We start from the raw sequence: 24,960 nt of genomic DNA, 5'->3' as shown, positions 1-24,960 counted from the left end.
ACACATTTTCTTCTTGTAAGTTAAGAACTTTTATTTTTTGTACTGATGTACGATTAGAATGTCAAATTTCAATCACTGCATGAACTTGAAATGAACCGGCGTCTTTTCACTGATTTGTTTTCGGTAATTTTTGCGAAACAGTTGTCGTTTTGTTAGCACTTCCGAAACATATTGACTTTCCATCACCAAAATCAGAATATAGGCAACACCTCCCCACCACTCCATCATCCCTATGCCGACTGAAGAAGCCGATCATTCCCTAACTGGAAGTCGCTTGGACATATTTCCTACCGTTCTATTAAAAATGGTCGAAGAGTGATATCACAATGCTTAAAATATTTAGAATGATAGCAGAAATTACTGGTTTAAACAGTTGGAAATAAGTGCGACAATAGAAGAGGTAGAAGTAGACATATAATTCTGCTAAATTATGTTCCAGATTAGCAGAAATCAATCATCAGATCAAACAACAAACTGAAGAGAGTTAATATGTAGTCACTGTCTAACAAAGCACGATCATGTCAAAGCCTAATTACTGTACTTGTCTGGAAATCGGTTGATGAGAAATTGCATGATTCAAGGCCGCCCTCACCTGCAATTCCAAAACTTTTACTAGAATTGTGAGCAATGTAATTTAAATTGGAAGATATTCCACGTAGTCATAATCAAATGAAGTATGGCATAAAGCTTTTATGTCATTTTTGTAGTCAAGATGAAACCCTTTATTTGAGTGCAAACGTGAGATTTGGCAAAAGTTCATAGCGATAAAAATCCGAATTATTTGTATCATTGTAGAGTGATCCAACCTTATCATAGGTGGGATATTTCAACTTTAACACGTATGAGCGAAAATTTCGTGCAAATTTTGCACAGTATACAAATACATGTAGTTTAAACTGGCCAACACCCCTTACCAACTCCTTTCCCTGCACAAGCGCGTTAAGCGCGCAGATTTTTCTGAGACAACTGTTGTAATCAGGGTTGGGTCAGCGCATGCGTAACTGGAGTTTCCTGATGAACGAACGGAGAGTTAGGCAAAAGTCGGGAGGCCGCTGAAAAAGCCGTTCTGTGCGTGTTCCTCGATGAGTAGTTAGGCAGGAGTCGACAAGAAACAGCAATGCACGCTTCCAAGAAGGGTTAGGCAAATCATTGCGTTATCCACCCCCAGCTCCGTCGAGCTTTGACGGGCAAGTATTTCTGAATCAACGGGTAGGCTAGCCTAGATGATTAGAATGTTTCTAGTTAGTGACTAAACATAGTAATCGGAGTAATTGTTGTTCTGCAAAATTGTATTTATGATCACTTGAACTCCCAAAACATTAACAGGCTGTCATTGTTTGCAGAAAATGTATACGTCTAGTATAGATCCTAGAGTTTTCTTTTGAGTATATTAAGGTTACTTTTGACTCAATGATAGCCTTGTCAACATAAAATCTAACAGTAACTGTATTGATATTTTAATGCTGGCCATCCCCTCATTATAAATGCATTTTGCAATTTAAACTTCATAAGGGACGCTATTTTCTAACACCTTGAAATCTGTTCAACAGTATTAAAACATACAGAAGTGTAGATCATAGCAAATTTGAAATTGTTAAGAATTCACAAAAAAGCTTAAAATTGTTGTTATATTCTATTAGTTCGTTTATATATCCATTTTCTCTATCGGACTTTAATAACTTTAGATTGTAATTATCAGTAAAAGATTGTCACATTTCACCTATGTAAATACTTTAAACACATAGGGGCATAATCAGCTGTGCGTAAAGCCATACACTTTGAAAAGCACATCTCAGAACAACCGCGATTTAAGGTTTACAATAAAGTTTTCCTCCCTTTACAGTTTTGTGAATACAGTTTGCTGATGTAAAAACTATGGTTCAATAGTGTACAGTGTAAAGAATGTCTCGTTTCAGTGAAATAAATACCAGTCCTGAATGCTTCAAAGAAGAAAACGGAAGTATGAGAAAAACAGAACACAAAGTTTATATGTTTTCTTTCTTTTCAATCGTGGCATTTGGCCTATATTTACTTTGTGAGACTTTTTCTTCATATTTGCGAGAATCTGTTACTAAACTGATTCGCAACAAAGGTTATAGTCCCTCCACCACACCGGGCGAGGTAGTTGAACCGTGAACTAAAAAAAGATAAAAGGTAATTTGGCCAACCCCAAATGTGACATGTTTTTCATTATTTGATAAAAATCAGCTTTGTTGTGAAAAGCTTTCAGGCGAAAAATCTGGGTTTATGCCCCTGATTATAAAATAACAATAACAAAAATGTATGCGAAAAATATCTGTGAAGCATTATTTGGCTGTGAGAATGTCCAGTTGTAAGCGGCTTTATCCACTTGAACGGTCGTGATGACCGCAGATGTGGTCAGCACTCGGAAAGGTGACCCATTATTAATCGGGTAATCGTCAGAAATGAGCACACAAAACACAGCTAAACAAACTCAAGTCCATTTCAGAAACAATGGGGTGATATGAACATTTGTGTAGGCGGGCACGTCGCAACAACGAGACAAAGAACTGGTCGACGAAATTCACGGTCATTCAAAAGGATTACTGACAATAGCTGACGCAGTCGTATAGGTGCGCGCAAATCACATAATGCTGAAACAATGCGGAAAATACAAAAGTAATTCATTGATGAAATTGATATAATACTGTTGATAAGACTAAGCTAATCCTAAGAAATTGATAACCAAGTCATGAACGCAGCTGATATCAGCGGTATCTTTTCTTGCCTTTCAGGGGATTCAAAATTGTCGTTGACATTAACCACTCGACTCAAAGGAAAGTACACAACATATGTGTATATGTATACATAGCGGACAAAAAACTGCCACAATCCTAGCCAACAGATGTGTGTCAATATTTCACCTAAGGCTTGACAGTTTTTTGATGATGTTTGAGTGTTTCCAGTTTCGGGGTAATATACACAGCCGAGGGGGTAAATCTACTGATTTGAGGAGAATAAATATTATATTTTTGAGAGATGTGTACAGTCGATTCGGATGTCCTTTTCTTCGTTTATGTACAAACCATACCACTGTAATTTTTGCTAGATTCAAAAAAAGGTGCCAGTCGGTTGAATCAAAGTATTGACAACATACAAATGAACCGGTTGTGGTGAGAAATATGGTGAAAACGAAACTCAACACAAGAAAACATATCATTTACGAGGCAAAATAAAACACAAGTCGCATCAGAGTTTCATGCAGGTGAATTGAAATCAGCCTGAAAAGTCAAGTTTGCTTGAACGATTTTTTTTATTTGTATGAACCGTGTACTCCATTCCTAGATGACAGCGACTCAGCGCCAGTATAGCCTTTGTTTCATAGGCAGGAAGAGTGGTTCCATAAACTTTCTTGGACAAGGTCCTTTCGTTAGCCAATTAAACCCCTTTCTCATATTGTTTATCCTTCGTCTGTTGCAGGTATGTTCTCAAACTCTTCAGGGAGACAACTCTATTTTCGGAAAGACATTTACTTAACGTTTAAATTCCTGCCCTTTGTGTGAGAGAGAGCTTCCTGGCCATTGTCTTGGGACAGTACATGGTCGGATTTCGATGGGTTTGTCATCGGTTAAATGTACCGTGGAAAATTTCACACAGGCTTCGCGTATACACTTGACAGTTTCTTAGTTCGTTCACCTTTCACCTGGACATAGTTTGAGGGTCTGTGACCTGACTGTGGTACTCTACTGGAAAAGTTTCACCAATGGGTGGTCCCTTTTTGGGAGAAAGATGTTTTTCTCACCGATTTCGATTGCTTCATGAAATGATAACAAGTGTTCGTGAAGTGATTTTAATATATTTAACCTACGAAAACTAGGTTTTGTACAAGAGTATTATTTCCGATCTGATTTTCACCAAGATTGGTATAAAAGGGTGTCTTTTTCGTCTAGTAAGGTGGGGTAGGGTGAGGTGAAGTGCATGGTAAACCAGAAAGTTTTATCTTGCAATTTTCGACTTTAAAATGATAAAATGATATCGTCACCTACGAACGACTCGATAAAGGACATTAATATTGAAACTTCGCTGAGCGACGAATTTGTAACCTCGGTGAACTTTACATGTAATTCGCACTATTTGTGAATTCTATGGTTCAGATGTCTGTCGGAAAAATGAGCAGATTTGTTGCTTGTGTTCGTGTTAGTCAATTACAGCTGTAAATTTCAGATTTTCATGAAGGATATCAAAGAGTGGTTATTTTAACAAATAGAGTGCAATGTTCTGACTGATGTTGATTTCATTATCCACTTAGCAATGAAACCATGCATATATAATGAAGGTCTCCCTAAGTGCCTTTGTATGAAAACCGACTTTCTCGGGTGAGTCTGTTAATCATGAACAAAATATTGTTAAAATAGTCAGAACCCGTAAGGAAATTGCTAAAAAGAATCAGTATGGTTTCCTTTTTGTGTGCCTCGATTTTTAGCGTTTGATTGGTCTCCGAAAAAGTATATGCAAATTCATGATCAGAGCTTGTCTGTTTCAGACTTGTTGATCGGAATGACATGACCCCGATAGGGACCCGGCGCAGCACTCAACTCCGCACATCCTATAGGGAAACTCGATACGGCATCAAAAGCGCCGAGCACCACGGCTCCTTTGAAAGGGCTCTTCCTCCGCATTTTAGCGCCGATAAAAAAACACCGAGGGACGGTCGCATACCGATCGCTTTAAAAATGTATCAATTCCAGCTCTTGAGCTCACGTGTATCACCGGTGAACAACGCAAAAAAATACGGCGACAGAAAGATCGCCCCAGGGAGAATGTATACACACAGCTAAACGAAGTACTGCCCTTCAAAGGAGGGTCCTCTGACCAAAAGCATAGTCTCCCTCTTACATGTGAGTTAAGAAAGGGCATCTCAACACTTGGATGGTACAAATCTTTGAACAATACCGACTGCCTTTATAGAAGCCAAGATTCCAATTCTAGCAGTGCTATGGCCATTAAGCCAGATTCTGCATTTGTTTCCCGCATGGCTGATTTCAACAATGTAAGCTTACATTTTAAAGTGCATTTAGTTTCCGAGACTTTAATCCTACACATATGGGAAGGATACAAAGCTAAGGCGTGTTTTCCCCCTTTTGTCTTTTAAGGCACCGACTCTTCTTGCTTTAAAAATATACTAGGAAAGTCGTTCTTTAGCGGAATTTATTTCTCCTTTTCTCACCAATCTATTGGCACCTCTGTCATTCCGTTTTCTTGTATTCCCATTTCTGTCGCGTTCTCACAGAAGACGAACGCATATTAAATCTTACAATGGCATCTACATATTCCCAGGTATGTATGTATGTATGTATGTATGTATGTATGTATGTATGTATGGATGGATGGATGGATGGATGGATGGATGGATGGATGGATGATGGATGGCCGGATGAATGGATGGATGGATGGATGGATGGATGGATGGATGAATATGGTAGGTAGTAGGTATGTAAGTAGGTAGGCATGTGTGTATGTATATAACAACTTGGAGTTGAAATGCTTGAATGAGGTTTTTGTAGGTGGCCTTAGGTGCACTGCACAATACTGGGCCCCTACTTATGGCATTAATCTCCTCGTCTAAGAGGACCTTTCCTAATAAATTAATAGGCACACAATCCCCAGGATAATGTTGAATTGCGATATGGCTCTGTAACATCCCAGATATTCAAAGAGTCTTCCGAGGAAGGCAATTAAGATAAAAAAGACTGTGTGTGTAGCCTTGAACATGGATTTGCTATGCTTAGAAAATAGATATGTTGTTATACCCTACAGGCTATGTCTTGATCATATATTTCTTTCCTTTTTCTGGGTAAAAGCTAATCCCATGAGAGTTATGCGCAGTCACTGCTTTCATGTTTTCACATTCTCTCTCTCTCTCTCTCTCTCTCTCTCTCTCTCTCTCTCTCTCTCTCTCTCTCTCTCTCTCTCTCTCTCTCTCTCTCTGTATGTTTTTTTTATATTAATAATTAACCTATACCAGAAATCACAATTGGTGACATTTAAAGAAACAAACAAATTGGTATGCCTTTCAGGTCTCTGTAAACAAACTTTGCTTTGGAAATTTGAATGTCTTTCATGATAAATGAATGAACAAATTATCTAACTAAAATGTTGTCGTGGAAATTATTGGACTAGGAAACAAATGCAAGGGTAAACTGTGGAAATTGTTATTATTGCCATGAATATTCAAAGACTGGGGATCCACTTTTTCTTTCTCCCTGTCTCTCTGTCTCTGCCTGTCCACCTCTCTCTCTCTCTCTCTCTCTCTCTCTCTCTCTCTCTCTCTCTCTCTCTCTCTCTCTCTCTCTCTCTCTCTCTCTCTCTCTCATTGTCTGATTTACTTATGTAATATAGATTTTCGTAGATGTCAAAGTCTGCAATAAAATAGACCTACTTGTCTCTAAAATGAACTGACCCACTAGATTTTCAGGAACACATGGAACTACTTTAAATCTTGTGTAGAAAACATGGATTCATCTATGCTCCCAATTTACAGTTTGACAGATTTTCTTTCAAAATATTCAAATGCTGCTGAAGCAAAAATTTGATTCTTGTTTTTTTTTTTCATATTATCCATCTGATTGAAAGATCACGTATGAGCGATGTTTCTGAATACTAATATCCTCGAGCTCGATGAATATGACAACTATCGATTAGAAACGTTTTTGATATCCCATTTTTTAATTTGTGCTGGGAATATTTTTATTTCCTTATGATCTGCACACAAACATTGACAGTGTTGGAATCTTTGCAATGTGGTATTTCACATGCTGATGTCATTTCACGCATATTAAGAGGAAATGTAACAACTGGAAAATATTGCTGTTTTCTTTTGAAGGTTTTTCATTGAAAGAAGGAGACAGCCAATTAGACTGAAAGGCATATTTGGGTCAAGACTGCAGAACACTGGGCCCGCACTAGGCAAGTTTTCAAATAGTGGTAATCTTAGGGAGTCAAGTTGCTTCAGAAAGCTAGGAAGGCCCCCTAAGAAAATCCGATTGTTTTCATAATGAAGATTTGACCCAGTGTTGTTCAAGGGCACCATTCTTTTTCCAGTTTTGATATAAAACAGGGTGATTTTTTTCGCTCCAGAAACCGGTGAAAGAAAACATACAGTACTGATTGAGTTGATCACAGCCTGGGGGGCTTGCTGCCATGTCAGAGGGGATTTAGCTAAGACGTCATCAAGGACATGCAGCCTCAGATTTGCAGCAAAAAAAGCCAGACCAATGTCAGAGTCTATTGTACACATGTTGCGATCATCTACAACTGCTATCTCCAACTAATTAGCAGTAACTTTTGTATATCTACAGTTTTTGTGTCCAATCTGTATGATAGAGCCTCTTCTTTTAGTTCCAAAGTCACATGAAAATTGCTCTGTATTTGACTAATCAAGACAGCCTGTACGTAAATAGTATCTTTGCTTTGGCAATGCTTACACTTTGTAATTCAAAATTCTTTGGTAAGGAGAAGCAGAAATATAAATCTTTTCTAGAAGAAAGACTAAAATGAAAACATTAATCAAAGTGACAGCTATTGACCTTTTAATTGACAAGGCTCTTTCACTGACTTCTTACTTAGTAAGCACTTTTGACCTATTTTTTGAGATTCTGACGAAAACGGTTGAGAGTACAATGTGAAATGCAAACAGACAGCTTCAAATATCCCACAGTAATCAAATCAGCGACGCACAGCAAATCAATAACGCTGTAATAAAAAAGAAAATGAGAGCAAGTATGCTTTCCCATTTTAACCATATTAAACACTTCCTTTTGTTTAGACTGGAAAAAAGATTTCAGGCAGCTTGTAATTTCACCGGCAATGACTCTGCAGTCGGCAGATATGCACGGTCCTTTGAAACTGATCTTTCATAGTGTCCCCCCCCCCCCCCCATTGCCAGAGGCATTCTGGGTAATCGCCTCCCGACTATTGATTTGCACGGAGAGCATTTGCAGTGCCGTTCTGGAAACATCAAACGGCGCCGATGAGAAAGAGTGCAAACACACGGCACCATGTGGATCTGTTCATGATTTTTAAAAGCTGCTAATAGCACCGAAAAGAGATTTCTAAGCATACCTTTGTTCTAATTTGGAGGGAATTTCTCCCTTGTTTTTCAGTACTGATACATAACAATCTTATCGAAAATCAAAATGAATGATGGGTAATTATCAGGCTGAAATTCCAGAGTAAATCGATTCTCTAAATTCTGAAATACTTGCTCATTTAGGTAAATGGAAGTTAATAAATGCGACTTGCAATATTTCGTAAGTGAAGTCCATTTTTTATGTCTGTCTCTTCATTTTGTACTTTCGAAGCTTTGTTACATATCAAGGCGAGGGAGAATGGTTGCAAAGAGTTGCTCATCTGTTATAATTTGTTATCCGGCAATATGTGCACATCGGCCAGACATCTTCTTTCGTGTTGACTCTGGCTATTTTTAACTTTGATTTCCTTATTAACTGCAGCCCACGCTGTTTTCACATCATAGTTAGTGCATTTAGAAAGATGTCTTTCTTGGCGGCGAAATATACATAAGTGACACTGGTAATTGTGTGAGATAAGTCGTAATGCAAATTTCACATGTCGGAAACTGACAAAGTACTATATTCTATGTGAAATCAACAAAATGGAAATTATTAACTATGGTGAAATATACATCTGATATATTTTCTCTAATTTGGGTATCATTCAGAAACCAAATTCGAACACACTATCTTTCATTTTTCACTAGCCTAGCATTATCCATTCATACTGGATAATGTGTGGAAGATTGTGATGTCTTTTTACAACTTCAAATTTTGAGATTCTTTTCATTCAATAATGCGCTGGCGCCATTTGATTAAACTTTAATGAGTTTTCAAAGACTTTTGAAATTGCAATAGCATGGCTCATTGTTCCTTTTTTGTTGTGATGTGAAAATGATATCTTTTACGAATTCTAAATAACCTACAATAATGATTACACGGGGAATAAGTCCTATATACCAGTATATATACTTGTGTTTATCAGTTTCTGTAAAGCATAAATTGTCGTGACTCAGTCAATTTCCATTTTGGTGGTGAAAGGTACTTGCATAGTTGTAACTCTGGCATTTGAAATCATTGACATGCAGTGGATAAGTGTTGTGAGTGTAGATTTATGGTAACGATACAATGATTATGGAAAAAACTTGAGATCAAACTGGGCTATTAAACAACTGAAACTTGAATGATCATCAAGGAAACATAAGAAAATCGTTATTAGAGTTTGATCCATGAGGTGAGAACGGAATTCACATGATAAAGCCTTGGTGTTACCACCCATTTCCTCAATACACTTTGTCCTTGTCCCATTGCTTTCTGTATCAATGTTGGACCGCAACACTCGGAAACGGGGAAGAATGGCTTGAAAAAGTAAAGCCTCTTCAAGGCTGTGGTGATATTCAATGGACTTTTGTGATCCCAGGTGTTTACATTTGTGCATTTGATTAGACCACTTCAAGAGGTACAGATTTAATAGGGTATTCGAGCCCAACCATCCGTGCAGACAGAGGGCCCCCTTGTTCCCCGGAATACACCTGGCTAGGATAGATGATACATGATGATAAGCCGGACACCTGGCATAGATATCGGATACCACATCAGATGGCTTGGGAAGACACTTCAGATCAGGTTGAACCACCTGAACTGAATCAAAACCACGCACTCTTAAGATTTTTGTCACACAATAGAATGAAACTACAAACATCCTTTCACTTTGAAAAATAGTCTGTTTATTGCACTGGTATAAAAGGTTTGTCTCTGAAAACGACTGGAATAAAATGACAAAAAAACATGTATAGAAATTTACTCTCAACAAAAACGTGAAAACACCTTTTTTACTTAAAGAATAATTTTACTAAACTCTAAACTAGTTTCTGGTTCTACCTAATCTGTTGCTTGGAATTGCAGCCTTCTCCTAAAAGCTACCAAAAAATCAAAACCCAATACTAATGGAATAGAGGTGAATTTTTATGAAATATTTGTCAAAGTGATAGACAGCCTGAAATTGTTTAAATATCGAGTTTTGTTGAAAAGAATTTAATAAATAGAATGAGCATTGTCTCATGTCATACCCTGATAGAAAATGAAAATTGGTGTAACTTTTAAATTTTGGTTCAGGAAATATCTTTGGTTGACTTATCAAATGAATCCCATGAATTGTAGTGCATCACATCTTTTATGTCCCTGTTTTTGTCTGTACTTTGTCAAAGAAAATGAAAAACCAAAGAATAAAGCACTATAAGGCTGAAACTATGACAGATTGTTGTTGTTGTCCCTTGCCTTGAAAGTCACTGAAGAGAGCTGCTGAGAGGAAATATGCCAGTTGCAGCCTTTGGTAGATTTCGCCTTCTGATGGGAAAGTGACAACTTTCAGTCCGTGTGTTTTCTGTTGCTTTACTCCAAAGGACTCCAATAAATCCCTGGTTCTGGTGTATTTGGCCCACACTGGGACTAAGATGGGATGGCGGTGAGGCAATTCAATGATCTTATTTGGCAGGACTTGATGCAACTGTTAGGAATGGAAAAGAAAATAGATTTAATATATCACAATAAGGCTTTCTGATATACATCTGCATGGAATATGCAAGGTTAAAGGTCAATCTGTGCATGATGGAAGACACTCAAAACTCCATCTGCTGCACGCAATATCATGCGAAATGACAGCAGTCTTGCAACACCTGCGCTCCTCTTCCTGATGACACTTTTACTAATAGCGCCACCTACAGTTTTACATGATTTTACTTTTGTTTTTATGATACTACACCTGCTGGTGTGTGGCAATCTTTAATACTTACCAATGCATAAATATTTTGTCCTTCGTCCATATTCAACTGACATAGTGATTTAGGATGACCAACTCCTACATCTGAAAAAATGATTGGAAATTCTACCTTAGGACACAAAGTGCAGGATATATCTTGACTAATATTTGACACTGAAAACTTCAAAATGCCCTTTTGGTCAATGGGAACATAGAAATGCTTTGTGGAAGCAAAACATTCATCTATAAATTTACGACAACCATATTTTTGTATTTCTTATCTTAGGAATTTTTTTCCGATTATGTATGGTAGTACATTGCTGCGAATCCGTAGCCTCTACCACTCGGGTAGGTTGGTCATTGGAGCCCCACTCCCAGCAGAACACGTCAAGGAGTGGCAGGGCTCGTTTTCGCAGCAAGGTAGTACAATGCCATGTGGCTGCACTGTTCATCAGATTGTTTTTAACAACAGTAAAACCATCACTGGCAAAATAAATAGAGCGGCCACTTTCCTCTACTACACATCTTGGAAATATTCCGACTCAAACATCCACTTGTCTTGATGTTTGTTTTGGAAACCTAATACAGGAAGCTGGGTCATTCCATGATTCTTCAGGGACTGGAGCGTACTTCCTGTTCTGATGTGAGAATGGGAACAGGAAGAATACTTCCTTTTTCTGGAGACTGAGTGGGGGGTGGTGGGGTGGAGAGAGAGAGAGAGAGAGAGAGAGAGAGAGAGAGAGAGAGAGAGAGAGAGAGAGGGAGAGACTTACCTAAAAGTGCCTGCAGAGTTAACAGATATCCTTCAAGGGCAGCCCTGCTAAGGTCTTTTGGCACAATCACCGTGGTGAATCTCAAATCAAAGTTGGAGTCGGGCTCTTCAATTTCCAAGTTCAATGCCAGCACAAGTTTCCTCCACTGCTCAGAACTCAGGTTGGCAGGCTTGGCCATGTCCAGTGATTCTAGTGGTATCTCATGGGGTCTACTTGGATCAACATCATGTACGTGTATGGCTGTCGAAATCTATGCAATGACAGACACAGAAAAATTTCATCAGTCATACAGTTATCTGAAATTTCTGTTCTTCTAAACCTATCAATTATCACACCATTTCTTCTCAAACTTCAACATTTCAGATTTGAAAGAAGTCCGCCTTTAGTGAAATTGGACAAAAAAAGCTGTTTTTGTGTACAATTTTGAATTCTGATTCAGAGAGCTTGGAACACTGTATCATTGGATAGGAAAACAGAATGTCGTTCACAACAGGTGCAGAGTTCATGTAGAACACAGACATATGTGACGTATCATATTATGACCTTACGTCAGAGGTCAAGTTATGTTGACCTTAAATCCCCACTCAAGTAATCTGCACCAGCTTTACAGTCTCAAATTGTGTTCCGATATTTACATCCACCTATGACCTTTGACCCATGACCTCTCTAAAATAGTTGATCAATATAAAAGTTTCTTATCAGCCTCGTGATGATGGCTATATTTAATCTTGTGATAAGTTGTGACAGATAACACAAGCAGAACATTTTGGTTTTTAAATGACAAGAGATATTGATTGCAGGTGAACTCTGATGATTATGCCAAAAATTGGTCCATGTTCATTGAAAAGCTCACCCCTAAACTTGTTTTAACAATCAACAACAGACATTAATCACATTCTATAAATTAATGTTGTTTTGTATTTCTGTCTTGGTATCAGAAAAGGTTAGTCAAGTGTCCATATAGTTTGTTCAATGCACTGCATATCCCTAGGTGCTACCATGCTTTGTGCATTTGAAATGCAAATAACACAGAGATAGTTCACCCTTTCATTGCAATGGTTTGGCCCCAACCCATTGTTATCAATGGTGAGCCTGGACCTGTTCACAGGGAATCAGGGGTGAACAGGTTAAATTTGCATGGGAGGAATTCCACCCAAAACAGAACAGTGATGCATAGGGTTGACACCTATAATTATATTCGTTGTGAAATAGATTGTGTAATAATCACATGGGATGAGAAGTGACAGAGTCCTGCCATCAGATTTTCCACCAATCACTGAACAGTGAAAATCTGTGCCTGATTCTCTATAGAATACAGTTATTCATTTGTTACCATGGCATCAAAGTTGGGGTTCTTCTGGAAATTTACAATTTCTGCTCAAATGTCAAAACCAAGAGCATTATGTTCATTGGTAGTGCCACATATTCTAAAACCCATGTATAGATTGCAGACTGAAAAGGAATTCGAAGTTAATCCACGACCAGTATGGTGACATAGGAAAGTAATCATCACCCTTCACATCTCTGTTAAGCTCTCCATATTCTAATTACAATACCAAGTAATGTGTAATGAATGTTTACACTTACCAGATGTTGAAAGTATTTGATGATGGCCACCAGTGTATCTTGAAGTGAAAACTGCACGGCATGAGTAAGACAGTCTCTCCATACTACACAGTGTGTGTCAGTGACGAGAGGAACCAAGCTCTCTTCAATCTCCTGCTCTAGTTCTGAGATCAAAGATGAATATTGATTTAGAAGTATTACAAATATTATCTTTTGTGGGAAACTTTTCTCAAGATCGCGATTGAGGGTTTGTCACAAAATAAATCAATGCATGTGACATTTTTCTGCTGTTGACAGAAACTCCAACAAACATTGTAATCCTGTATTTGTGTAAGCTACCTGTGGTCTGTCCTTAGGCATTTTAATTTTTTTTGAGTTTCATTCAGAACACTGGCTATATGGTGTCAAACAAAGTAACATTTTCATGATTCCTGTAACATTAACTTCAAACAGTTTTGCCAAAATTTTCAGACAAATATTTATTTTTGAATATTAATGAGGGGAGTTTGACATCACCACAAATCAGCCCAGTAGTTTTTCTCCAAGCTTTGATTCACGTGTATGTGCTTGTAAAGTCATGGAATACGATGCTGTATGATCATTACATCAAGTCCATTCTGAAAATACTCTCAGGAAATACCACCTCGGTGTCTGTCTTAAATAATCTACAAACGTTTTGAACATTTCACCCTGCACTCACTGTAGTCATGAATATTCATATCAATGGAGACTGTGTAGAAATCATAATACTGAGTCACTTGTGTCTGAGGATGAAGAGTGATTTCTACGCTGGCCCTAGGCTCAAAAGAAATTCTTGCCAGTCATGTAGCATTTGCATAAAGTCTCAAGTAGAATATGCTTTACGGACAGTTTTTCAGACAAAAAGAAAATTGACACTTCAAGCCAAGAAAGTCACATGACAAGTCAGAAAGTCATAGGATAACTCTATGCTAGTGAGAATTAAATTAAATGTACGATAATTTGGTTTTCTTTGGAATTTGGATATTTGTGAGGCTGCAATGTCATTGAGGAAACACAACGCACACTCTGTTTCAACCCTTTCACCACAAAATAATGGTACAACCCTATTGTTTTCTATGTCAAATTGGACCTCTACATGGAGAAAGGGGGTGAATACAGTTACGAAAGTGCCATTTCCACACCATCTGATCAACAGATACACCAAGACACATTCACGGCAAAAATTTTCAGCATTTTATAAATAATCTAGTAAAAATAATGAATCTCTGAATTTTCCATAGAGTTGTGTATTCCAAGGCATTGTGTCAACTGAACTATGATGACTGGCCAGGCATGTAAGTAATTTGATTACATAACTTCAGGATCAAATAAGAAATTGTATGATAAATGTACAGGGATTATTTCTTGTGATGTCACAGTTCATCATAAATATGCACAAGGAAATATCTGTCATAATTTTTTTATTAGACTTCTGCATGTACCTGTAAAATAACTGTAAAATTTGTACTTTGCTACTATTTTATGGTTGAAAATATAAAATCATACATCAAGAGATCAGACCACAAGCTGGAACAATACATGTACATACATAAAATGACAAATATTGTCCCAAGTTCTGTCAGCAGAAGTCATGTCACTTGTGCGTGGTGCCATTTTCAGCAAAACACAATGGCAATAGGTGTTGTCGGTGTCATAGATTAAAGAGGCAGTTGATGACCATGCAGGTATGGTTTGATGTGAACAAAACAAACAATAAATCACTAGTTATTTGAATTGAAAATAGAATTGAATAACGGTCAAAACAGTGACAATGTTTTCCCCTCAGATTACAACAACATAGTAAACAGAATAAGTTGTATCCATAGCAACACAGGATTAGGACAGAATGCATCTTGGGCACATATATTTGAACTTTTTAATTGTTACAGTTCTTCTTTGCCATGGCTTATTTTTGCAAAAATCATACATTTAATTTTTTTTGCAACAGAGTGAGTCTATTGACTAGCAGTCCTTTTGATTTTCAAATATTAGTATAGTTACGGTAATTCAATCATCTAAATAAACAAAAAATAAAGTTATGATCCCAGATATTTATTCTCTTCTATGAAAGAGGATAGTTTTAAAAATAGACCCTGGCAAAAGGGACTATGTTTCTTCAGGAAATTTGACTAAAAGTTTAAAACTTTCATTTTCAACACATGTGCTATGCTATCCTTCACAGGTCTGGCACTTACCATCAATAGACATGTTCAAAATTTTCTTATATCTCTCTGTCCTCCGGGTGGCATTAACTTTGTCTCCTTCACGGATGTCTTGAATTCGGCTCATTGTGTAGGTCGGAGGTCGACTTGGGACAAAGTCTTGTTGACGTAGCCAATAACTGGAAACAAAATAAATACAATAAATGGCGAGATGAGACACAATTTAACTTTGGCTTGATTGTTATACGAGAGCTGAGCCGCACCAATTTATCAATCGCTATACACCAGGAAGTGAGTAGAAATAGCTAAGCAGAGACAACACCGGTATCTGCAAAAACTTTAAACAAAAACTTCAGTGGACCTGTGGCAAAGTGAAAGGCACAGCAACAGAGGAAAACAAATTTTTGAGAATTTGTAAAGATTTTGTGCCCAAGCTACATACATCAGTAAGAACACTAAGAAGCAGCTCTTACTTACAAAGCATATTAATGTCAAAATGAAAGCACAACGCCTGCACCCTGTGAGAAAATCCAGAGCGGTTTAAGTTTCCTCATTACGTCAACGCTCACAAACCTTTCACATGACCAGCTGTCCCCGGAAAATTAATCTCCTCAATAAAAAAACAAACAGACTTTTGTAACTGAGAGCCGGAGAATTCCTTAGTGCAGTGCACTGAATTCGTGTATGGATATTCTATTTAAAGTATTAAGTAAATGCAGCTCTCCGCCAATGATGTCAGATTCTGCATAACAAATGTGAAATTTGTCATTATGTAAATATGCCGCTGCCATGAAAAATGTCAGATATCGTGACCTATGTGATAAACATATGCAATGCATTAAACGGCCAGTTACTATAGCTGTTGATGATTTTATTCACTATTTTTATCTTTAATATACACTACAGTGACTTGTTCTGTTCCTCAAAGAATATTGAGATACACATAGCATAGCTTGTTAACTCAGCCTGTACATGACATTGACTGCATTGTTATTGTTGACAAGTGAATTCTGGTCCAGACTAGAATTCAAATGTAAACAATAACAGATCCTTTGTTGATGTGCGGTGAAAGTTTCAACATACTTTTGGGAGTAGGATAAGAAACTGTAGTTGACATCAAAAACAAGCATAGCGAAAAAATCATCAACAGTTACACAGCCACTGGCCCCTTAACAATAACAATTATATTTTCAAGACCACTCAAGTTAAAGCATTATTAAAGGTTATGAGGGTCTCGACTCTAACAAATGTACAAGGCAGATGTGTGCAATATGCATCACCCTTCATTTTCAAGATGGAATTGAACACTGAGTTGACATCAAGTTTTTCACAACTGGCAGCAAGAAGGCTGCCAGAAATCATAACAATATTACAGAATTTTCTCCCTCCCGGCGCTTTCCAACGTTTAGGAAAATTTTGGAAAATCTCTTGAAGGCAAATCCCAGGAAATATTAAAACAGCTAATGTTTATTTTGAGTGCCTTGCTCACAGTAGGACCTATCCTTTCCTGGTCTCAGTAACTTTATATTTCTTCTCAAGTTACCGGAACTTTAAATCAATGCCTGCCCCTTAACAAGCCCCTCCACAGGTTTTCTGTATTGCACTGACTTAGAGGGCGTAGTACATAAGTATCAAAATCAAAACAGTGATTAGATTACTGCAAGCAGGAACTGAAATTGACAACAATGTAACATCAGATATTATCTGATGATATTATCTGATGATCAGATATTATCTGCTGCATCACTTCCTATTTGAAATACAATTTGGAATATTAGAAATTCAGTTACTCTTGATTCTATGATATACAACTCAAATGCTATCTTTCCAGATGGATACAATGTATTTTATTTACACCATGATGAACAAAGTTTATTATGTTTATGACCAAGTTTTCATGCCTCGTTAGAACTAAAGGCAAATGATGTATTTGCATAATGATATTACTCTATTGATATTTCTTTTCTCATCTTTCCAGCTAAATGGCTACTTTTTAAGACCTGTACTTTGTGTTTTATTTGTTTATTTAGCATACATTGTACAGTTATATAGATTTGGACTTTCTTTGTTATTATAATCTTTAAAAATGGGCGATTACCAGAATTGTGGAGTATTAACCATATCAGGGGATTGAATAAAAAAATATGATTTTAACTTCTGTAGGCAAAAAATTAAAGCAAGCGTCATTTGCAAAATAATTTTTATATTTATCAATTTTCATAATTAAAAAAAGTAATATAAAGTCAATAACAACATAAAATTAATATTATTGTGAATATAAATATACTACATAGCAGTGCAGACAAGCTACCTCAACTTTTTCATCCCTAAACTAAATGCAGTGGTCCAATTACATCATCAAGTACAATATGTTATTTCATATTGAGGGTGTTTGGGTTGTTTGGGTGAAAGTTTCATTTTCCCTTACATATGTTCTTGACCAGCATAATTCAATCGTTACTTTTTTAAAAAACTATAAAAAATTGTAATTACCATATACACCGCTCTCCCTTACGAGCCAAAGCATATGTTAAACATATAGAATTACATGCAATGTTCTTATAAATCAATTGCGTATGCTAATGTCAATTTAAGTAATGATCAAGGTTATTGTTATAATAACTGATAAAACAGCAGGAATTCTCAGAGCTGAATGCAAAGTATATTAAACTCCTTCCATAGTGTGAAGAAATAAATTTCCAAAAATATGGTGAGTGTGTAAATTATGTAAAGTGATATTGTTGAGGGGCACTGTGATCAGGTGTAGTATTTTATGACAACAATTAAACCTCCACTATCTGTAACTTTAGATGTATTTTCTGAAAATTGTATTGTTTGTATTAAAGATACAGGTTTTTAATCTATTTCAAATATCATGTCAAAATATCCAGTGCCAGACTTGTAAACACAGCCTGTATGTGAGATGTCAAATTTTATTGAAGACGACTGAATTTCAGTCTGGACTTAAATTGTTCACTTGTCAAAAGCAACAATGGCTTTTTTTACAGAATTTGTTTTTAAGGCTGGTAATACCCTTGTATTTCAACATACTTTTGGAAAATAGTAGAAATAAATGTACTCATTTTCAAGAAAAAAATTAAACATATTATCAAAAATTACAGTAATATGTCTCATTAAGCACTATACCCCTCCTTGTATCAAGTACCCTAACAACAAGCAGATCAAATTAGTGAGTAATTTATCACCAAGTGGAATGAACTACGGGACAATCACCTGACACACCCACATTCAGAGGTGAATGAACTTTGACCTCTGTGTCCTCCAATGACTGTGGGTTGGCCTATTTGATAACCTGAACTAGATCATGCCTACGCCGATTCAATTATGTTGTCTGGCACTGAAAGGCATGAATGTATTAGGTTGACTGTGTATGCAACTGGTGAAATCTTGGTATACATTCATTCTATAAATGTGTGCTGACAAGGAAGGAGTCAGTTACACATTCATTAGATCTGCTGTGAATATGAAGCAGATACAGTACTACATAAAATCAGAGCACTGTCATTTCAATTTTTCATCAGATTCAGCTGAAGTCAAATTACAGAAATTTGATGATTTGTGACTTTATGAATTTCAAAAGAAAGCTACACACACAATATATTGATGACGAGCGTCACCCTTCCCAAATGATTCCACCCATCAAACTTTCCAACCTTCTGCGATTGTGACAGACTTACAGTCTGTGAACACTGAATAGTCTATTGTTGATAGGAAAGGAAACTTGGATATCCATGTAAAAAAATATCTGACAGCCATCAGACATTAAATTACATGTATTTTGAAAAAATCTACATTTGTAGACTCAAAATTGTAAAATTATTTTATCATTGATGACAGTCATGTTATGTTTCATTAATGATAATTAAAATAAAATGTTTATAAAAATACCAATCAGTACAGTCATTAGCCACTGTTATGAAATATATATAGTATCTATATGATGGTCAAGACAAACGGGAGTGTTCAATTACTTGGCGAGGAAGTTTCCTCGTATTTAGCCTCTAAGACTTGTTCTCCCCAAATTTCTGTAAACAGGTCCACACTAACCACTGACAACAATAGGTTTGGGCCAAACCATGGTGGTGAGAGGGTTAACTTTATGATTATTTCACCATAATCATTTCCCTTACACTGTTCACAAGGTATTTAGAAAATTTACCGCATGTTTCAATTATAAAACTAAAGGAAAACGTAAACACAAATGATAATTTAAATCCTTTTTTCATTTAGACCTGTTATCATGATGACATAATTCTCTGTTATTTCAGTCTTGCTGGTAAGACAATAGTGTAGATTAAAGCTGGGGGCAATCTGGGAAAATCCTGTTTTATTTACATGACATGACATAGAGATGTCACAAGATTTGATTGATTGGATTTCCTGTTGCACAATGCAATGAGTGTTGTCATCAAGCCAATTGATATATGCTGTTAATGATTTCACTCTTTTCTGGGACAGTGGCTGTCACATATTTGATCATATTTTCATCAACTATGTTTATGGCAACAAATACATTTTCTTAATCCTCTCCCTAAAATAGATTACAATTCTTGGCAAAAATGTAAGGCTATTGTTGACAAACCAAAGCTAATCTGGACTAAATAAACACATCATACAGATTGTGTTGATGATTTGAAAATAACGGAATTAAATATGGGGGAAGTGAAAGTTGTATTTTGTAAACTGCAAATGATACTGGCAAAATGCATGGAAAGTTACAGTTCATGTTCATATATATATATATATATATATATATATATATATATATATATATATATATATATATATATATATATATATAATAATAATAAAGGATATTTATTGTGTGCCTAATCTCGCAGAGCTCTAGGCGCATGGCTACAAAAGAACTCTCATCAGGTATATGTGTGTGTGTGTGTGTGTGTGTGTGTGTGTGTGTGTGTGTGTGTGTGTGTGTGTGTGTGTGTGTATGTCGGTGTCTTTCAGTTCTGGGAGACGACAAATGATATCTCTTTCTACATTTTGATCTTGATCGCGAGTTGAAAGCCAGGGCACTGCACTATCCTTTATACCCAAGATTCCGCTTTATATTAAAGATAACAACAGACTTGAAGTTGAACAACGTGAAAGGCGCCTCGGATCCTCCCCTCGTCTCTACGACTGAATTGAATTGCGGTATCACAGCTGGTGCATTAAAATGGATACTATGGGACGATTTCGTGCAAAAATGCTACGAAAAACATCCTAACAAAATACTAAATACATGTAGAACGTTGGATAAACGCTGCAAGCGACAACAATAACATTTCCTGTGCAATAGTCGAACATTTCCCTTGGATATGCCTGTATTTGGGGAATACTTAATGTAAAATGCTCATATTAATTAATTTGATCATTGTCTTACCCTATGTGTGGTTGCGTAGCCTTGTTCTTGAACATGTCTGCCTCGATAGCGATATCAAACTTCAAAGTTTTGGACGGATTATCCGAGCTGTTGTACGAGACAGCATCGACGTCTTCGGCACTGATGTCAAGGCGGTCGACAATAAGAGAGCCCATGTCGTGGAGATCGGTAGGCGGTTTATGTAAATTTGAAAGACGGTTGTCGGCTGACCGGTTGTCTGGTCTGTTCCGCTTCCACGACTTTTAAGACAGTACAGTGAGTTCTTGGGTTACCGTCTTCCTGCGGTTCCTTTGTGTCAAGGTTATGTTCTTGGGTTGGCCTGTAAAGTTAGAATTGGATGTAGCCGAGAATTCCACTTTTAAAAATACGAAGCAAGCGCCCCAAAACAGTGCGAGTTGAGTATGCCCGGTCTCTCTTGCCTTTGCTTATATTATATCATAGATGTACAAAAATAGAATTTTGTACGTACATCAGCTCATCTTTCTCGGAAATGGTTGAGTGACGTTCAGACGCAAGAAAGTACGTACCCGACCGTAACACACTGCCAACACAAACAGACCCGGCTGTCCAATCGGAAACCGGCGTGGGTCGGTCGCTGCTTCGCTGTCTGCAAAAGTCATTCCAAAGTAGTTGGTGTGAGTCATATGTTCATGAATTACGGGAAGCGGCAAATCCTAATTCGGGGGAGGCCGGAAGTCTTGTTTTGACGTCATTTGCTTACTGCCAAAAGCGCCCTCTACGGCACGCTGGAAATTAACTTTTGTGCGTAGAGTTCACCACGATAACACCAGCATATAAAGTAGGCCTATCGCAAATAATGCTACCCACTGCCGAATATCGAAAACACAAACAGACTTTCTACTGAAACGTGCTCTAGTTCTCTGAGCTTAGCAGTACAGCGCTCATATTTTAGTTATAATCGTAGTAGTGTTTTATTTTAGAAGTGTCGATACAAAAAAATTCTGTTTCGTGCATTTTTGCTTGGCTCATGTTCAATTGTTAAGAGCTTACATAGTCAAAGGTCGAAATTTAGATCGCATATCGGAAAGCTGTGGATGGTTATAAACTCAAAAAAATGATTAAAATAGGCGAGAATTTTCGGGTTAAGGTGTTACTCGCTCTTATTTAAATCAAATTTGTTTTATAACATTAGACCGCGGCGCGGCCGTGACTGACATGACAATGCCCCATAGTAAGCTACCATTACAATAAAACGGCCAGGTTGAACAAGTTTCAACATTTCGGTATTTCACATAGGCCCACAACCACAGAAGTAGGCCTATTCATGTGCGCCGCAACTTGAAAATCTCCCCCGTCTAACAGTTTACCAAAGGGAAAGCTCTCCGCTGCCATCTCCCGGGCCCCACCATTTGCTTTACCCTCCTCCCCAGGTTGCGTGCCCCCCCCCCGCTGACAGCCGAATCCTACTCCCTACCCACAAGCTGGATTTTTGCCAAGTTGTCCGCTGAGCAAGAGAAAGAACTTCCCCACCTGTTGATGATAGGCTACCGGTCCGTCCCGTCCTTTCCCCGCCCGCTGATACCATCAAAAAACCTCACCCACCTGCCGAGAAACCTTTGCTAGCACCTATTTTTACGCGCAGAGCTTCCGGGTTGTGTTGGCTTCCATGACGTAACTACGATATGGTCGACAGGTGTAGCTCTGTACATACATTCAACACGGCTGTTTTATCTCTCCACCTGCAGTGTATAAGATAATCGTCGGCTATTCTTTCCTCATTTCGCGATAACTTTGTGGACGCTATAAAGGGGTATAATGAGGAAGTTAATATCACAAAAATGTTTTATAAGGAGCGGAAACTTAGCGCCGCCATGCCTCCCTTTTTACTTAAAACTCGAAGCATTTTCGAGTGTTTGTGATTTATGACACAGAAATTACACCTTGTAGGGCCTATACTTGTAGAGAATAATTATGACCTCAAGGTCAATCGGTCATGTATGTTACTGTATGTACAGTTCACACTTCAACAACTGTTTACCTGCATGTTACTCCATTGCCGTGGCCACTCGAATCTTACATTTTTCCTTCGTTGGTGCATAGACCCTAAAAACGTTTTTAGGGTCTATGGTTGGTGAAACAAAAAGTCATAGAATTTAATTGGTTAAAGTTCTGAATCGTATAGTGTAAATAAGGACAAGTTCGTTACTTTTGGTTATGTTCAACGGGCCTTCAGTCCAGATCGTGACTGTCTCCATTTTCAGTCAGCGTTACAGCTGCCAGTGCTGCCATGGCAACACGCTTCTGTCACCTGAATTTTCGCCATGGTCCAGATCCGGTCACATTGTAAAAAGCCAGCTTCTGCACAGCCTGGCACGGGTCAGTCAAGTGTTGTATTGCGATATTGGCTCAAACATTACAACTCAAGTGTAGATATAAAATTATCGGCACATACTCTACTCCTCTGAGTGGCCATAAAATACATTAATTCGTCACCTCTCCCAAATCAACAGTAATATTAGACTCGACATTATAAGAAGTCAAGATATGTAACTTTAGGGACCGTTCAGTTTTTACGGCTGGGGGGGCCGGCAAAATCCAGGGGGGGGTCATCATAATTTTGGAATCCACGAAGGGGGGGTCATCACTTTTTCACTGGTAGGAAAGGGGGGGTCACCACATTTTCAAAAACATAATACCTACAATAAAGTTCACTTTATGCCATGGCCATGATCGACCCTCTTTACCGGCGGGCCGCCTTCGGCGGCCCACTACAATAAATATATACTTTATGTATTACCCATGACCCTCTTAACGGGCAGACGCCTTTGGTGGCCCACTCCAAGAAGGTTTACTTCATGCAATGGCCATGATCGACCCTCGTTACCGGCTGGCCGCCTGCGGCGGCCCTGCCTACAATAAATTGACTTTATTGTAATACCGCATGACCATCTTAACGCCGGACGCCTTCAGCGGCCATGCATGGTCAGTAAAGTTTACTTCGTGCAATGGCCATGATCGACCCTCTTTTTACCAGCGGGCCACCTTTGGTTGCCCACTAGAATAAAGTTGACTTTACATAGTGGCCCATGACCCTCTTAACCGGAGGGCTGCCTTTGGTAAACCACTCAAATAAAGTTTACTTTGTACAATGTCCATGGACATAAGTTGTCCATGGAAATGAAGTTCAAAATTGCCTTACAGTTGTCCTGATTAACAGACGTTTGCATGGATGTGGCTGAGAAGTTTGTGCACTTTCATCTCTGCTACACGAATAAAGTGCGCCGCGTACCGGAGTTCAAATCCAAACCGTGCGGGTAAATTTGACATATGGGTTTTGGTTATTTTTCAGCGGGGGGGGGGGGGGGGGGGTCATCAAATTTTTTCGTCTGACAAAGGGGGGGTCATCATTTTTTCTCGAAAAATTCAGGGGGGGGGTCATCATTTTTTTGAACACCGGCGACAAGATTTTGCCGGCCCCCCCCCAGCCGTAAAAACTGAACGGTCCCTTATATCATGCTATTGTTGTACATGCTTTATAATTTCGATGTCGAAGGCCACTATGATAAAATTATATGGGGAAAATACTGCACCCTGCGATAGGTATGAGTCAGATAACTTGGTAGGAGCGTCTTGAATGTCCGGAATAACACATGCAAAACCGACGACATAGAAGATAAGATTGATGCTTTCGAGACATTAATTTGTTTATTTGAAGTGCCTTGAGGTGTCTGGTGCCAACGTTTGGAGAAATTTGAATTCATGCAACATGCGCAGTGATTTTGTGAACATTTGCCAAAAAAATCCCAAAATTTGAATTTACGTAACACGCTTTAAAAGTTTGTTATGATACACTGTATTTTACATGTGTTGAGACATTTTGAAGATGTCGCTTTGACGGACCAACTGATGTGATGACGTCACGCACAGCCTCTTAGTTCCCGTATGTGAAGTGCAAGCTCAGCTTGAAATTCTGCTGACTCACTCATGCGTGTGAACAACGTCACTAAAACCGTCGGAGAAACTGGTACTCAGCGGGTATAAATACGGTAAAGATCGCCAGTGTTAGTTATGCTTCACGGGCCTTCGGGCTCAGATCATGATGTAGTATCTGTTCTCGGTCAGCGTAACAGCTGCCGGTGTTGCCACGGCAACACGTTTCTGTTACCTGAATTTTTGCCACATTCCGGTCTCACTGTAGAAGCTTGCTTCTACGCAGACTGGAACGGGTCAGTCCAGTATTGCACTACTTCTGGGATGTTGGCCCAAACATTTCAATTCAAGAATA

General features: G+C 38.1%; 1 protein-coding gene and 1 pseudogene across 5 annotated transcripts; one reads left to right on the top strand and one right to left on the bottom strand.

Moving 5' to 3' along the window:
• Positions 1-9,734: 9,734 nt before the first annotated feature.
• Positions 9,735-22,374, bottom strand: LOC139133024 (uncharacterized). Of its 5 annotated transcripts, XM_070699410.1 has the most exons (8): positions 22,278-22,374; positions 21,242-21,321; positions 20,715-21,033; positions 15,344-15,489; positions 13,149-13,291; positions 11,562-11,811; positions 10,823-10,893; positions 9,735-10,536 (listed from the first exon to the last, which is right to left on the bottom strand). In XM_070699410.1, the coding sequence occupies exons 3-8, from the start codon at positions 20,867-20,869 to the stop codon at positions 10,264-10,266; spliced, it is 1,038 nt and encodes a 345-aa protein (XP_070555511.1). In that variant the 5' UTR covers positions 20,870-21,033; positions 21,242-21,321; positions 22,278-22,374; the 3' UTR covers positions 9,735-10,263. The 5 variants fall into 5 exon arrangements, with proteins under 5 accessions (XP_070555511.1, XP_070555508.1, XP_070555510.1 ...); XM_070699407.1 differs by having other exon boundaries at positions 20,715-21,321; XM_070699409.1 differs by lacking the exon at positions 22,278-22,374 and having other exon boundaries at positions 21,242-21,440.
• A 2,368-nt stretch (positions 22,375-24,742) lies between these two features.
• On the top strand, positions 24,743-24,946 carry LOC139134171 (U2 spliceosomal RNA; annotated as a pseudogene).
• Positions 24,947-24,960: the final 14 nt, after the last annotated feature.

Source organism: Ptychodera flava, chromosome 5, assembly GCF_041260155.1.
Source record: "Ptychodera flava strain L36383 chromosome 5, AS_Pfla_20210202, whole genome shotgun sequence".
NCBI classification, from domain to species: domain Eukaryota; kingdom Metazoa; phylum Hemichordata; class Enteropneusta; family Ptychoderidae; genus Ptychodera; species Ptychodera flava.
Note: the sequence above shows the minus strand (reverse complement) of the source record. Positions and strands in the feature narration are given on the sequence as shown.